The sequence below is a fragment of the Siphateles boraxobius genome, unplaced genomic scaffold (genome assembly GCF_051911475.1).
Source record: "Siphateles boraxobius isolate OS27281-9 unplaced genomic scaffold, OSU_SipBor_1 35, whole genome shotgun sequence".
Lineage (NCBI taxonomy): Eukaryota > Metazoa > Chordata > Actinopteri > Cypriniformes > Leuciscidae > Siphateles > Siphateles boraxobius.
The window spans coordinates 14441549-14457330 of record NW_027508975.1 but is presented as its reverse complement, the minus strand read 5'-3'; the positions used below and the strand labels follow the sequence as shown (position 1 = coordinate 14457330).

General features: G+C 36.7%; 2 protein-coding genes, 1 long non-coding RNA gene and 2 other non-coding genes across 5 annotated transcripts in view; all 5 read right to left on the bottom strand.

Moving 5' to 3' along the window:
* myo1g (myosin IG) overlaps nt 1-800 on the bottom strand; it is a 51385-nt gene extending 50585 nt beyond the window's left edge. Inside the window, exon 1 of the mRNA XM_077196482.1 lies at nt 430-800. Within this exon, the coding sequence (XP_077052597.1) occupies nt 430-524 (95 nt within the window). The 5' untranslated portion in view covers nt 525-800. The remainder of the gene's footprint in view (nt 1-429) is intronic.
* Nucleotides 801-1260: 460 nt separating this feature from the next.
* On the bottom strand, nt 1261-6347 carry rbm43 (RNA binding motif protein 43). Its single transcript, XM_077196485.1, has 5 exons — nt 6103-6347; nt 5294-5484; nt 5041-5126; nt 3484-4810; nt 1261-2939 (listed from the first exon to the last, which is right to left on the bottom strand). The coding sequence occupies exons 2-4, from the start codon at nt 5475-5477 to the stop codon at nt 3524-3526; spliced, it is 1557 nt and encodes a 518-aa protein (XP_077052600.1). The 5' UTR covers nt 5478-5484; nt 6103-6347; the 3' UTR covers nt 1261-2939; nt 3484-3523.
* A 5043-nt stretch (nt 6348-11390) lies between these two features.
* LOC143702647 (uncharacterized) lies at nt 11391-12626 on the bottom strand. The gene is made up of 3 exons (XR_013190483.1): nt 12574-12626; nt 11806-12138; nt 11391-11507 (listed from the first exon to the last, which is right to left on the bottom strand). It is a non-coding gene; the product is annotated as an uncharacterized LOC143702647 (long non-coding RNA).
* On the bottom strand, nt 11579-11710 carry LOC143702686 (small nucleolar RNA SNORA9). Its single transcript, XR_013190511.1, has one exon. It is a non-coding gene; the product is annotated as a small nucleolar RNA SNORA9 (small nucleolar RNA).
* On the bottom strand, nt 12013-12144 carry LOC143702684 (small nucleolar RNA SNORA9). The gene has a single exon (XR_013190510.1). It is a non-coding gene; the product is annotated as a small nucleolar RNA SNORA9 (small nucleolar RNA).
* Nucleotides 12627-15782: the final 3156 nt, after the last annotated feature.

Genomic DNA, 15782 nt, shown 5'->3' with positions numbered 1-15782 from the left:
GTTGTAAGACATGATAAGATTAGTTTTTTCTTGTTATGTCTATCAAGCTGTTGATGTTAGCGACTTAATATCTCAGCTATGAGCGGGAAAGTCAAAAATAATATGACACATTCTTTCCTCTAGAACCTTTTTCTTGTCACAGCATTTTTTTCTACCAAGAAGGGAGTGGTCAAAATCAAAGACAATAAAACCTTACAAAAAGACTTCAATTACTCGCTTTTGACAGTGAAACATACTTAAGGGCAAGTTCTACAAACAAAAATGACTTTATCACAGCTTCAGAGCTCCCAAAATGAGTTAATGAGTTAACAATCAATTTTTGAAGGCCTTGTTTACTGTTGTCTTATCAGGTTCTTTCAAATATAGGCTGTAATGTCCATCGAGTCTCTTTACACACCACCACTTAGTGTAAAAACTGTTCTGTCTTACCTTAACTTCAAATTCTCCATAAACTGCTCCATAGTGACCTCGTCTAGAAGCACAAAGTCTGACTTTCCGAACTCCAAACCCTCCAGCTCCGCCATCCCTGCAGGAGTCTATCTGAAGGACAAATGGATGGAGAGAAAAGTGGAAGGTGATGAGAAAGGCACAGAAACCGAGGACTGACTGTCGACCTCTCGAAGCCGGTAGAGGGGACAAATATGCAATGGGTGTGGCCTACGTTTTGGTCTTTGCATGATCTGAGACTGTGGTAAGTGAAGTCAGTGACAACTGCGGTCTGCAGGCTTCAGCATGTCATCCTGTTCAAGACAACATCTGCATATGTATGTTTATTTTTATTCACATGGGGGAAGGAATTATCTTTAAACACAAGTCTTTTTAGCATCTTCATGAGCTACCCTTGTGGGTGAGCTCATGGCCCTGACGGTAACCACAATAAAACCTTAACTTAACTTAACTCCTTTTTAATTACCTTCACCGTGTGTTTTGAGTCATTGCAGAGTGCAAATGGAGTATAAAGACAAAACACACTGTTTGGCCTTTTAAACTTTACAGTGTTGTTTAGTTCAAAATTGTGCATTCATTAAAATAAGTTGTAAGACATTAGATCACTATCTAATAAGAGGATGAATGGCATTTCCGAAAGCCCACCCTCTTCCTCTGAGGGAGTGTGGATCATTGACTACTGTCAAGAACTAGATCTTTCACATAGTCTGAGCTTATGCTGCCCACACACACTAATCTTGGATCTGTACCATTCTTGCAAAACCCACACACAACTATAAAAACCAGGACCCAACAAGATACAGACAGACAGGAAAGGATACACAGCATACCATTTATGGTGAAATAAAGGGGTGCCGGGAGCAGTTTTGATACCAATCATTAGTGAAACAAACCAAATTAACATGTCGTTCACAGTATTACAAATCGCATGCTATTAAAGCAATGTAATACTAAAAATTCTGTTCATTTAATATGGTAGTGTATAATTGGTGACCATAGCACTGAAGAATCTACAATAAATGTATTTAATTTTAAAGGTAGGTCATTTAATAGCTGAAAGTTCAGACCCATGACAAAACTTTGTTTAAATGTTATGTCAGTTTATCCAACTTTTATACATGAAACCATGATAGACCATTAAAAATGAATATTTTTGGTAATTCCATTTATTGTAAGGTATGTGTATGCGATTACAATAGTTTGAGAACAGTGGAAATCAGAGAATGAGTTGAGTCAGTAGTCACAGTACTTAATGTACAACTATTGCAAACTTTACAGATAATTAATCCATATTTGTCCACATTACAGTGATGCCTAAAATAATCATTTAAAGGCCTAAAAAGAATATTAACAACCAAAGAATCATAATGACTGCTGTGGAATTTCTTAAATAGCAGACCACAGGTAAAGAAAAAAACACATGGGGGATTTTTATATGACAGAAAACTCCATCTGATAGAAATACTCGAAAAAACACATTCTCCATTAATACTAGGCTATATAAAACCAGTCAAATCAAAAACAGTGCTTTTTAAATCATAAGTAAAAACAAAGGAACTCTGCACATTAGTGTATTTCTATATTACATTCTAACTTTTTTGACACAAAAGGATGAGTTTCATTTTTTCTCTCTTCCTGACAGGGAGGTGCTCAGCCCCTAAGTCAACCACAAGGCCAGCCTCACTTCCTGTAGAATGCAGAAAAAGACACTTCCTCATCGAGTCACCATGGTAATGAAACTGAACTTAGAATGGAAATACTACAAATATAATAGACATGTATAGACATATAATATAATGTAGGGCAGGAAATACTAGAAGTTACATGTATATGCTCATTTTCCTTATCACATATGCAACAATAATTACAAAGAAAAAGATGTGATTTTGAGAGAGTGCAATTTAGAGGAATATTTCAGGGGTTTAATACGCACGTCCTGATTTTGCAGATCTATCCCTATCCCCAACCCCTAAACCTAACCCTACCAATAACTTATCCCTGAAATCAGAGAGAAATGATAGGTGAAAAACACTGATGTAGAAGCACCTAACACTGGTTTATTCATCCCATTAAATGTTTTCTTAATTTATATTACTGTGGGGCTCTTACAATGAAGGTGAATGGGCCCCTTTTTTTTGTTGAGGGTTTAAAAGCAGATAGCCTATGTAAAGCTAATATTTTTTAATGCACTGAAATTGTTTATTCTATTATTAATTATTATGATCTATTATATACACATAAAACATTGGTAAGCAATGTTTTGTGGTTATATTGAAATAGTGAGCCCCATTCACTTCCATTGTAATTTAAGATTGTTTTTTAAAGAAAAGCTGAAACTCATTTTCATGGTAATCAACATTGTGACACAGTTGCTGTCGATTTTGTACTGAACCCAGTATTATGTGAATACATGTGATTAGAAATAGAACCATCAGTACAGTGCAGTCCCATCACTTTCTTAAAAGTGTCTGACCAATTTAATTCTAAAAAGTCTTAGGCCGTGTGTCCACCAAAGCGTTTTTAGCCGGCTGAAAACGCTGGACGCTCTGCTGAAAACGCCTAGCTGTGGACGCTTGAGAGCGTTTTGGCAGCACTGCGTTTTTTCAGTTGAGACGATTCGTTGCTATGATACAGAATATCCGCAGCACAGTTTACTTGTAACTGATTTCGCAGATAATTTTGTTTCATACTAAAAATGTATTTTTCATCCATTTTGTTCGGTTAGCTCTGCTGGTTGATGTCATTGTACAGAAAGAATGTTGTGACAGTTGGTCGTGTTGTATTTGTCCCGCCCCTCCTCCACTGTGATTGGACGGCTGTGTAAAAAGTGACAGTGATGAGCGCAGCGTTTTACCCAAAGTTGAACATTTTTCAACTCTCGGCGACCAGTAAAAAACGCCTGGCGCTCAGCGCTTGAACGTTAAATACACGCTCAGCGCCTCGTTACGCTCATGGCGTTTAAAAAACGTGGCGCTCCCATTGAAAACAATTGGAATTTTACGCCAGCTGCGTGAAAAAACGCTTTGGTGGACACACGGCCTTAAAGTCTGTTTTTCAATGAGGGCTTCATACCATTTTACATTTTGAAAATTTTGATTTTGAAAGGGTTTTTTCTTTTATCAGGCATTAGAGGAGCTTTAAATGTAGGAATTGGCCCTTGTTTAGATGTCTGAACTCCACTAGAGGGAGTCAAATCCTGCTGAACAGAAGTTGATGGTTCTTGGTTTTGATCTTTGTGTTGTAATCGTGAGCTGCTCTGTGACCTTCGTTGTGCAGTGGATTTAGAGGACTGGCGACCTCTTTCCGGTTCAACTTTTTGCTGCAATTGATGGTCCTTTTGGGAATGTGAGGCAGATGAGCTACTGTCAGCAGGAATCTGATCTACGTCTAGGTTCTCCATTTTGGACCTTGTTTTTTGTCTTGGCAAAGAGCTGCTGCGTCTCAATATGTTCCTCTTCATGCCTTTAGGCAGTGCAATGTCAACATCCAGTCCAAGAAGCTTTTGCTTTGCATCATAACTGTCTTTTGATGACCCCACTACTTTTATAACGTTATTTTCCCGTCTAATTAAAACGTCATAAATCTTTTGGAATCTGTAAGCATTCTGGATAATGTCTCTTTTCTGACTTTTGTCACATACATTCAGGTCTATTTCTTGTGTGCGTAGAGATACAGTGATTTTCTCCATCAATTCAGACAATTCTTTAGCTGTTTCCCTAAAGTTTCCTCCCGAGAGTTTAACCATAACAACCTCTGATTCTTTTTTATGATTAATATGAGTTTGGTGATCTGATTTAATTTTGTTTATAATATCTTCCTTAAAGAGGTTTATGTATTCCCACACATCTAGTTCCACAGGGATGGAAACCTCAGTTTGCCTGAGAGACGAGGGATTCTGCTGCTGAACGCTTGTTCGGGAATCCTGATAGATCCTGGAGGGACTGCTTAAGGGACTTTCTGTGCTAGAGCTTCCATGCAGTAGAGAGGCATTCTGCAAGAGTCTGTATTGGGACTCTGGGGATCTTGAGGTTATTCCTGAAGATGTGCTTCTGCCCTCGGAATACACTGAGTTGCCATAATTGTGACTGGGCCTGAAGTCACTTTTTTCAGCTCTGGAGACAGAGTCAGAGGAGTAGCCATTAGTGCAATGCGAAGGTGTTCCTCTTTGAGGGAGGGTTTCTAGAGCCAGAAACTGCACGAGTTTGGGATAAACAAGTTTTAGCTTGAGAAAGGAACCCTCCAATTGCAGCTGTCCTGGGCTGATCTTTGACATCTGAAAGCCATGGCTATGGAGAAGTTCTTGGATTTTGCTGTGACTGGAGAACATGTTCAGATCGAGGATTGCTTCGGCTGGCATATCCAGCTGAGAAAATATGAACAAAAGCATGTTAAGGAAATACCTTTGCCATGTCACACTATTGGGTTGTTATTTATTTAGTTTGTGCATAACTATTCAATGAGAAAACGAGATGTTGGGAGAATGGCGATGAATTTGCTGTGACTGGATTATTGGAGAAATGCTGTATACTAAATAAAATTGTAAGTGGCATAATTCTGTATGATTCAGTGAGGTTCACCAATGAAGTGTCTTACCTGAGGATGATGCACCTTTTTAATGTCCAGTGGGTAAAACTGACTCTCCAAAATCAAAACATGAGTGTGTTGCAAGACTCCTGGAACTAAGACATTGAATGGATAAAAAAAAAGAAATGTTGGCCATGGAATATGATGTTAAACTTAGATAATAATAATAATAATAATATGTTTAATTTATATAGCGCCTTTACCAAGCTCAAGGACGCTTCACAATAAGATAAACTTAGAGAACAAAATATCAAGGCAATACCTTCAGCTGATTCAAAGACTACATAAGCCTGGCCTTTGTTGTAGGTTGGATAAATCACTGTTAAAACATCTCCTCCTTTGTTACTGCGTCTCAGAAAGTGCATGGTTAATTTATCAATCATCATATTTGCGGGGTAGTTGTCCGGGAGCCCATTCACTTCAATAACCATTTCATTCATGGCCATCTTAAAACTAAAAAAAAAATAATAATAATAATTTGGGGAGGACATTACCGATTATAAGTCATTACAACACGAAAATAACCAATATGTTTCTTTCTAGTGGCAATATGCTTAAAATGTAGATGTAGGTGTCTACACCTAGAAGACTAAATCTGCTTAAAAATGCTAGATAAGGGCTTGAATGCTATGCCTGAACTTGAAAGCCACAACTCAATATCATATAGGGTGAAAAAAAAGAATAAAAAATATATAAACACCATGAATAACATGGCAACAACTAAAAATATGAATACGTAAATACATGTAAGAAAAAAAATAATGAATACATTTGTACAGTAATGTAGAAGTGAATTAATAATAAAAAATAATAATGTAATGATAATAATAATAAATATAACAATAATAAAACAGGACTAAATTGCGTGGAAAATGTAAAACATTCACCCCATAAGGTCATTCGTTCTCTTCACTCACGGCTTGCTAAAAGAGAGCGAGTTTGTTTGCATTGCAGAATTTTGTTACTACTGGCAACTATACTGTATCTATCAAGCACTGGTTGCTTCTCGGATTCTGCGTAATTCACAAAATACAACTCCCAAGATAAGTGAAACAGAAAGTTGTTAGATACCTTTGTAGCTTTCTTAGTGGAGTACCAAACGTAGATAACGTATTTGACAACTAGCGTTCCAACATGACATTAAATGCAATGTAATTTAACAATAAATGTAGAGCAATTGGTGATATAGACTATTTTAAACTTCGTAACCCGTACCATACGTTTGCAAGGGTGAGAAAGAAAAGAAAGACGGCCGTCCTTCTTAAGTGAAAGTGAAACTGCTCAGTGCTCAGATGTCTCCACCGAAAAAAGGGGGCGTACCCGCCCGCGCGCAAAAAAAAGAAGAAAAAAAGAAAAAAGATTTTAGATTAGCTAACTCTTTAATGATCTCTGATAATTATTTATAGTCCTAATCTATAAAGCTGTATCAATCGTGCCTCGAATTGAATGACAAAGAAAAAGGTGGAACATTTCATCCTTTACAATTAAGGATATAGGCCCAGATAAAATAAAAAAGGGAAAATTATAAAAAACTATAAACTCCACTATTAATAAATTAATAAAAATACAACCCACCAGCATAAACAATCAGGAAAAAAAGCTACTCACAGATGTAGGCTACGTAACAAACATGTTGTAGACCTATAAGTTCTCTCTCTAAAACATAATAAATAAATTAAATAAATTAAAAACTAGATGTGAAGACCCAGCTTACTCATTGATCTCAGAAATGTAGTTTAATAGTTTTAATGAATAACAGAGGTCACTGTAAAATTTGTTATATTGGTTTTACCTAACCACCACTAGAGGGTGCTGTGTAAAAGAAGCCACCAGTAGAACCCTGGGCCCAGTTGTTCAAAAGTAATGATTGGATTTCAGATTATCAGATTGGATCAAATCTTGAAAATAGTTCGTTTAAAAGAACAAAATAGTTTTCTGAAATCGGATTAGATCACAAAATCCAATCTTGGTTTTCATCTGGATCAAAATGTCAGTTTGTGTTCTGTACTTTTTAGTAAGATTGATTCCAGCAGTAGGGTGGATTTCTGGAACAAAAATGTAATACAACTGATAAAAAACACAACATTTTTATCATTTGATATACACACATTTTTATTTTGCTCTTGGTTAGTTTAACCTAACTGTTAAAATAATAAAGAAGTAGTCTAGAAGTCTGCAGTCTGAACACTTTACCTCAGAGCGTCCGTTAACCGAATGAATTGAGAATCTCACCTGAAAATCCGATAACATCCGCAACTGATTTCTGTGAATGAATGTAAAACTAAATTTATGCAGCACAGGGTAAAGTCAGTATATTAATGACGATTTGAAATGTAATGTAAATTTCGATATAAAACTATGTAACTATGTTGCGTGGCAGAATTTTGAACAAGGTGCCGCAGCTGGGCGCCGCGGACAGACGCCGCCGGTGTGTGTAGCCTACACTCATAGAAAATGTGTTCGAATTTTAAAGACGTGGCACTACGGCACTCCACACCAAGTAACTTGGCTTTAAATAACCTCTGACGATGACGCCATTGGAATGTGTGCTCGTGAGAAGCTGTAAATAGACGTGTTCAGGTGCGCCCTCAGGTATCACTTTGTCTGAAGAGATGTCTGATCACACGCCCCCATGCAGCACAACTTCTCGTTGCCGCTTTTTAAGGGGACAGAGTAACACCCTGTTCTAACCAGAAGCGATGCATGAGATTCCAGCAACAAATAATTTGTCTGTCCACACTAGATGCGACGCGACTGCAGATGCGGCAAAATCAATCAAAACCCACAGCCAAATCAGAACAGTCCAAATCTCACTACAAGTGGACAGCACCAGAGAGTATATCTTGATGGCACTCTCAAGAAAATGGATAAGTAGGCTAGGGTACATGATCAAATTCACAAATATTACACCATTTAAACATTATTAATAACAATCTTTGACAAAAAATACACTTGTTTGTTCACAATTTGAACGTTCTTGTTTTCATTTGTTTCATTTCAAGATCTGAGGTGAATTATCAATTGTTGCTTTTACAGTTACAAAGCTGGGATCACTAAATGATATTCAAAGTCACATTGCATGCTTTTAATATTAAATAAAGCACATAAACAGTATTTGAGATTATCATTGCCACACTTTGTGTTAGTTGTTCCAGCCGCGACGTCGCAGAAAAATAGAAAGCCGTGGCACGGCTGGGACAAAAACTCTGGTTAACATGGAAAAGATACCTTTTATCACGATAAATGTGTAGTTAGGACACGGTGTTTCAGTCAAGTAACCGGAGATGTTCCCTTTTAAAAACTACTCACAATGCTGCGCTCATAGCGCTATGGGAACGAGAATACCAACGCTGCAACACTGGGAAATGTCTGGACCCCTCAAAGTTGTGTAGTGTGTGTTCGTGAACAAGAGAAAGCTCTCAGACATGAGTTTGGGATGTCGACTCAAGGACTTGTGAGTCCGGACTCCGGAGTAGCACAAACATCCAAACTATAAATGTGTCCTGGCAACATTCCCTGCACACTGGTGGTGGTGGAGGAGAGACCCCGACATGATTGTAAAGCGCTTTGGGTGTACAGTAGTACATATCAAAAGCACCCTATAAATGCCTCATTCATTCATAAAATCTAATGAATGTGTGCAGATAGGACCACCCTGCCACATGTTGCAAGTGGGCTCCCCTTGACAAAGCCTTGGAGGAAGCAAACCTCCTGGTAGAATGAGCCCTAACTCCTACATGTGAAGCTTGACCGCTCACCTCGTAGGCTAGAGCAAATACCCAGTGTGACATTGTTTGCTTGGTGGTGGCCGCCCCCCAGTTGCATGTGCAAAAGGCCCATAGGCATCACCATGGACGCAGCTGCCATAAGATAGAATTCTTTGAAAGTGATGAAAAGTAATTTCCTGACCTAGCCTGAAATTGCTCAGGGCGTTGAAGATGGGACACAGCTGTGCCCCCATTGTGACAGAATCATACAACCCCTAAATACGTGGTCCTCTGGGCAGGAGAGAGAGAGAACGATTTCTACCCAACACTGTAAATAATTTAATGTAAAATCAACAGTAACATACTGGTAACAAATAGCCAGTAAGCTTCTGTATTTTATACCACAGTAGGCTAGCTGCCGTAGTTTTAAGTATAGGCCTACTGTAAAAGTACGGCATTATGCTGTTATTTTTATTATATTAATTTTACTGTTTAAAATTGTGCCAGTGGAAAATAAATGTTGGAAAAGTTAACTTAAAAGGAAAAGTTTGAAGAGGAAGTGTCACCAGTCATTACATATTTAAAACAGTAATATCCTATACTAAACCTAAACTAATCTTGACAAACTATAGATCATTTGAAAGCTTAGAATCTCTAGATTTACTAAATAAATTAGAGGAGCCGTAATTTCTCAATTTGTAACAAAAATATTTTCATACTCCTCAAGAAGTGTTCAGACCTTATTTTGAAATGGCAATGAACATGAAAAATCCTGAAAGAATGGTAGAAACCTAACCTAAGTTTGTTTTCATGCCTGGAGTTCAAAATATAACATTGATTCAACTTTTTGTGTCAGGAAAAGTTCTGCAAATGTTTTAAATATACAGAAAAAAATAGATTCATCATTTGTGATGTGTCAGCGAGCTATAACGCACATGTGTGTTATTTTTATGTGTTTATTAGAGGTTAAATTCATTTCAAAATCTTCCAAACTTCCCATACTACTTCTGAATTGGATGTCTACTTCATAAATTGTAAGAAAATTGTGGAAATAATTGTTTAGATCACTCAAACCACATATGGAAATGGAGGCGCCCTTATATGGGTAGTAATGGAGTCTGGTTATCACAAAGTGAAAAAGTTTGGTACTGTGCCCAAACAAAATCTTACTGAAAGCTATATTTTTGAGAGATCAACCTAAAATTTGTAACAACTTCTTCAGATTTTTGGCTTTGATTTGTCGCAGTTTTATAGTCCATGTTTTGAAAAAATATATTTTATATAAAATATGAATTAATTTTACATTGTACATTTTCATAAACAAAAAATGTATGTCGGGTGACATCACTTCTTGTTGACGTTTAAAGTATTGTCAAACAAAACGAAGGCTAGCTAGACCCTCTCTCCTCCTCATCAGCGCACTAACCCCCGAATCCCTTCTTATCTGTTATTGGCTGGAACAGTTTGTTATGTTTCGAGGTGCGGATAAGCCCAGTTTGTTTTTGTTGCCATTTGTGGAGCCTGGGGTGTCTGAAGAGACCGTATTTTTTTACTGTGTGTTCAGGTGACAGGCAACTAGCGGATAGTGAGGAGATGTTTGTTGTATGTGACAAAAAATGTTTTGGCCTAAAAAACACGTGGCATCGCTTTGAGCACCTTTAAACCAAGACCAATCTTACATCTGTATCCCATAGCATTCTTGAAATATAACAATTTTAGTTTGGAATGTGCATTTTCATGTTTATTCAAAAAAAAAAAGTGTGGGGGGGGGGGGATGGGTGACACTTAAAGGATTAAAGTTCTTAAGTAGTAGTATACATCAATCCACAAGCAGAAATGTAAGCAAAATGCGACTCTAGCAGATATTACCTGAGGGAGGGGTTCTAGTAGACAGTGCTTGCGATGTGTAGAATTAACGCGTAAAATTTTTAGGAGAGGTGCACGTCAGGCTATGCAGTAGGTTGGATGCAGAAGTATAAATCAGACTTAAAACAACTGCGTTTATGTGAATACTCGCCAAGACAGGCATTTTGACAAATTTGTGTGTAATTGAACGTTTAAACAAAAGCTCAACATAGTACCCGCAAGCTGTGTGAGGCGCAGTTTTAAGCATGTGCACTTTGGGTGAGCATGAAACCTGAGGGAATGAGAACATTATGCCAGACTTCAGGCCCCGTAACAGAGCGAATAAGACGTGTGAGTTGGTGTGCATCAACGCTGTCAGAGACAGAGAAAGCACATCAGAAATCGGTGGAGAGATACTGCAGGAAAAAAATCTATATTTTTGAACACTACAAAGTGGGTTGAAAATCGGTTAAGTTACACTAACCACAATTAATTTGCTAAGAACTGCTTCAATTTGCAGGAGCTTTGAGTTGATTAAAAGCAGGTTAATCAACACCAATTAATATTTAATTTCCAATTATTTACTTGTGGCAAATAGCCACGTAATAAGCTGGAGTAATATACAGTCAACCCGTTATACACGCCTCACAACATCTCTGAATATTTTCATTCTACCAAACACAAACACAGAAACAATGGTTGATTTCTTTAAAAGAAAATCCTCTTTATTTAACTGAATATTTTCATCCAAAACAGTTTAAAAGCATCAAATCCTCTGGAAAAAAACCATTCCTTAATATTTATATTTATATATATATATATAAAGGTTTGGCAATCCAGTGTGCAATATTCACTAATCTATTAGATCTTGCCTTACTCAAAATGAACATGTGATCAACACCTCATCAAAGAAGGGGCTTCTTCCTGTAAAAGAAATATGAATATTTACATGAAGCAAGATTATTTCTCACCATAAGATTATAGACCGCTAGTTTAACTGTTCGAAGACTATATAACCATGCTGGGAAGGGAAACACAGCAGGCCTCAAACCACCTCAAATTTCTCTAGCAGACATCACAGGAAAGGCAAGAGTCACAATGACTCAACCTCGCTGGAGAGCCTGCAATGACTCTTCTCTTTTACAGAGAACATACCGAGTTTAACTAAAACAGTATAAACTGTCGCATTGAACGGTCTTAAATGTGTGTTGACCAGACTTACTTCCTTCTTGCAGCAGCTGTGATAGAAACATCTCTTAGATGGCACCAAACTCATGGCCAATACCCATCCTTTAAGGTGGCAAAATGAACGTTCTAGGAGGACTTCAGGGAAATGGCATTATGCTGCAAGAGAAAGACCATTTCAGTACGTTTCTCAAGAAAATGTGACATGCAGCTATTGAGACCCTCGAGCACGTGTTGTAACATAGCTTGTCTGGGGTTTCTATAACCATGCTGTAGGGGGTAAACAACACGGCCTCAAACCACCCCATGTCCATCTAGCAGACATACAGGAAAGACATGAGTCACTTCAGACTCAACCTCGCTGATCAGCCTGCACGACAACACATCATGCATCTTAGCGCTTTATGCTTCACATTAATTACCACCCTAAATTGCTAAAAACTCTGTTTAAAAATGGATACCTAATGCAGAGAATTTTACACAAATGTTGAAATAGATTTAAGTAATAAACAAATCTGAATTCGTATCCACACGTGGACCCTTGTGACCACGTGTTCATTAAACATTTAAAATCACCCAGTTGTGTTAAGAAAAAAAAATGCTACTACAATCTGTAGTAATGTTACAGTTACTAACAGACAAGAATAGTTAACTTAATTATTACATTGAATACAAACATGCATAAAAACAGTCTTAACAATAACGTACGACTACTGCATTATAATGTACAGATTAAAAAAATACATATTGAGATGATCAGTAAATAATCTATTGTTATATACATGTTCTGACACCCAAACCTCACCTTAAAAGAGACAACATAGAAGCTACTGTTCGCACGATGGTCCTCGAGCTAAAGAAAGAAGATTCGGAAATCACGTCAGTTGGGGTTGGTCGCCTCTACTTCTTCTTGGGTTTTATGGCGGTTCACTGACAGGTTTTTACGTTACTGCCACCAACTGGAGCACCGAAGAGCACAGAAGAAAGGATTAAAATATTAGTAATGTATTTAAATTCTGTTATGTTACAGCTCGTTTAATAATGTTGTATATACTTTTCATTGTCCTGGACCATTGTTAAAATAACTTTTTGCACTGTAAGTTTGACTTACATTTTTTTTCCGAAGTTCATTATCCTTTCATTTCCATATGCTGACCAGTTGAACAAAAGTTTATCTTCTCGTAAGTCTTTAGTTATTAGTTATGCTGATTTGACTGGAGAGCTAGCGATTCTTTTTAAATATTTTATCATAAATAAATGTTATTTTAATTAATTTTTATCAGAGATTTAAAGAAGATTTGAAAAGGTTTCATCAATAATTTATTAAACTGGCTCATATTAATTTGACTTTTAGTTACTAATAATTAAAAAACCTAACAATTATAGTAAATTATCGGGGTTTTTTTGTTTTGTTTGTTTGTTTATTGCTTACTCATAGGTTTTTTTTTTTATATATATAAAATGATGATCTGGCCCCCTGCAGTCCAAACAATATCAGATCATATTAAATAATATCAGCTGCCCTCTGTTCAGCTGAGTCTGCAATGACAATTCAATTAATCATATTGTCAGCTTTAGTTTATTCCTTGGTCAGCTTTTGGATAATTCCACGAGGTTACAGTCGAGTAGCATTAATATCTTATATAGCCTACATAATTCCTTTTGAAAAATTGCAGAGTAGTTTAGGCTAAGATTTCTTCAATAGACTACTGTAGACTATGTTAAAAAATATATCTAATTTGATGCAGTGTCCAGTGATGTCGATTTAAAACGATTAAATGTTTTGATCCTTTGCAAGAACTGTACCTGGAGACAACATTAAAAAAACATTAAAAAAAGGAAAATAGTATGATGGAAAATCCTGCAGTTCCCAGCTCTTGCACTAGAGATCAGCATAATACTGTTAATCATGCTGACGTCTCAGCACAGCAAACCAATACCTGCACCTGTGTTTCATTCACTGCGTGGTAGTTATTTTGTAATTTAGCACTTACACTTTTTTTTATACAAAAGCTTATTAATATACACTAACTGGAATACAAATGCTGTAGACCCTGTGGGAGATACTTGGGGTTTAGTGTTATGCTCAAGAGCCCAAATGCAAGAGATCTCAATACCTCTACAGTGTCACGAAGTTGGCTAAGATGTCCAAGTCACACTTCACCCCAAATCTCTCTCTCTCGAAAAAAAATAAATAAAAAAAATATAACCTATATATATATATATATTTCATTTTTGCATAAAGAAAATAAATAGGCTTAGGGTTTTACGGGATATTGCCTTATTTATCATAAATGATTTATCCATGTACATTGTTATCATTATTACTATTACTTATTTTTTCAATTCAAGTTTCATCTTATGTTTAATCAAAATAACTTCCTCTCTCCCTCTTGCAATGAAATCTCTTCTCTGATGATGTGTTTAATGGCGTGAGGGCGGGACAACCTGTCACTCATATGAGATCACAGCAATACCCCACCACAATGATCAAATCAATTCCTGATGAACAAAATCAAGTATAGCTCTTCATTTTTTCTTGTTCGAGAAGCCGGATATATGTCATAACTTACGTTTCATGTTGATTTTAAGATTTTATGCATATGGCATTATTTTTTGGAGACAATTCAATGGCGGCTCAGGTTTTTGGTGCGTTACTTCCATCAACTGGAGCACTGAAGAGCACTGAAGGATAAAATATTAGTAATGTATTTAAATTGTGCTATATAACCCTGTTACTCTGAGATAATTTATCAATGTGGCATACACTTTTCATTGTCCAGGACACATTGGTAAAATGACTTCACACTGTTAGTTTGATTTAGTTATGCTTTCATTTTCATATGCTGTACATTTGAGTAATCGCAAGTGTGTTTAGTTCTAAATTATGCTGATTTGACTGGAGAACTAGAGATAAATAAATAAAAACTTAGGTGTTAATGTAAATAATAAAGACATGAAACCAAAACTTTTGGGTCAATATTCCTGCTTTGCCAATATTAGAGCAGGTGGCCATTGACAAATCTGTGTTTTCTGTATGTGCACACACTGACTGTCGCTGTTTGTTCAGTCATTCTACAAATGCATGCAAATGTACCCTTCATTTGCTTGTGTTAATGACTGCTGCACAATGGTCCAGTGATTTTGAATCTGAAACATGAGGAAGAGTTTCAGTTTGACACATGTGGCCTTAACACAGAGAGCCACACAGCGAGAGCTCAGCACTGTGCCAACACAGCTAAAATGGGATGACTCACTGAGCCAAGAAACAGACATCAGTGTTGTGTCATGAAATGAGGCTCTTGTGCAGATGGACCAACTAACCCCTCTGTGTTGCTTACAGACTTCCACTTTTCAGTCCTTTTTGAATCGCTTTTCTTTCAGCAAATGCCAGGTCTGCTTGGCATTATTTAAGAAAATAAAAGCAAAATCTCATTCTGAATTAATGTTTGAGCAAATTTGGTCTGTGTTAGTTGTTTTTGTCACAACATTGTGGTCCAAAGTTGTTGTGATGGTCTATATGAAGTCTTTGTCTGACATCAAGTCTTTGTCCTTCTCTATGGTTTCAAATGGTTTTGCTTCAGGATCCAGATTTTACATTGGACATCAATTGGCAATGGCAACCCAAACAAACATGTCTTTAATATCACTTTAATGAACTGATTTATTTTTGTAGGCCCAACGATATGCAAACTGTACATAAAAACATAATACAGTAAGTTGAATGAAAACAGACCATAAAATGCATAACATCAAATGTGTAATTTACCAGCCTATTGGCCAGTATTTAATATCATGTTGGCATCTGCTTAGTTTAGCTAGCGTTGACTGGACACTACTTTTGATTTTAAATAAATAAATAGATAAGCTATGTACATCCATGAAATTTATATTTATAGTTCAGACCATACATTTTATTAATCAAAAATAGACAAAACATTAATATAAAGTGAAAAGATTATGTACAACATGTCTAAACAACAAGCCATCATGTTACTTAATATCTGTCAATAT

Bases quoted from the DNA above. Each gene is read 5' to 3' on its own strand.
- rbm43 (XM_077196485.1), bottom strand. From the start codon at position 5,477: ATGGCCATGAATGAAATGGTTATTGAAGTGAATGGGCTCCCGGACAAC. The intron at 5,127-5,293 runs GTATTGCCTTGA...TCAATGTCTTAG, and splicing joins AGTCTTTGAATCAGCTGAAG to TTCCAGGAGTCTTGCAACAC. The intron at 4,811-5,040 runs GTAAGACACTTC...ATATTTTCTCAG, and splicing joins AAAAGGTGCATCATCCTCAG to CTGGATATGCCAGCCGAAGC.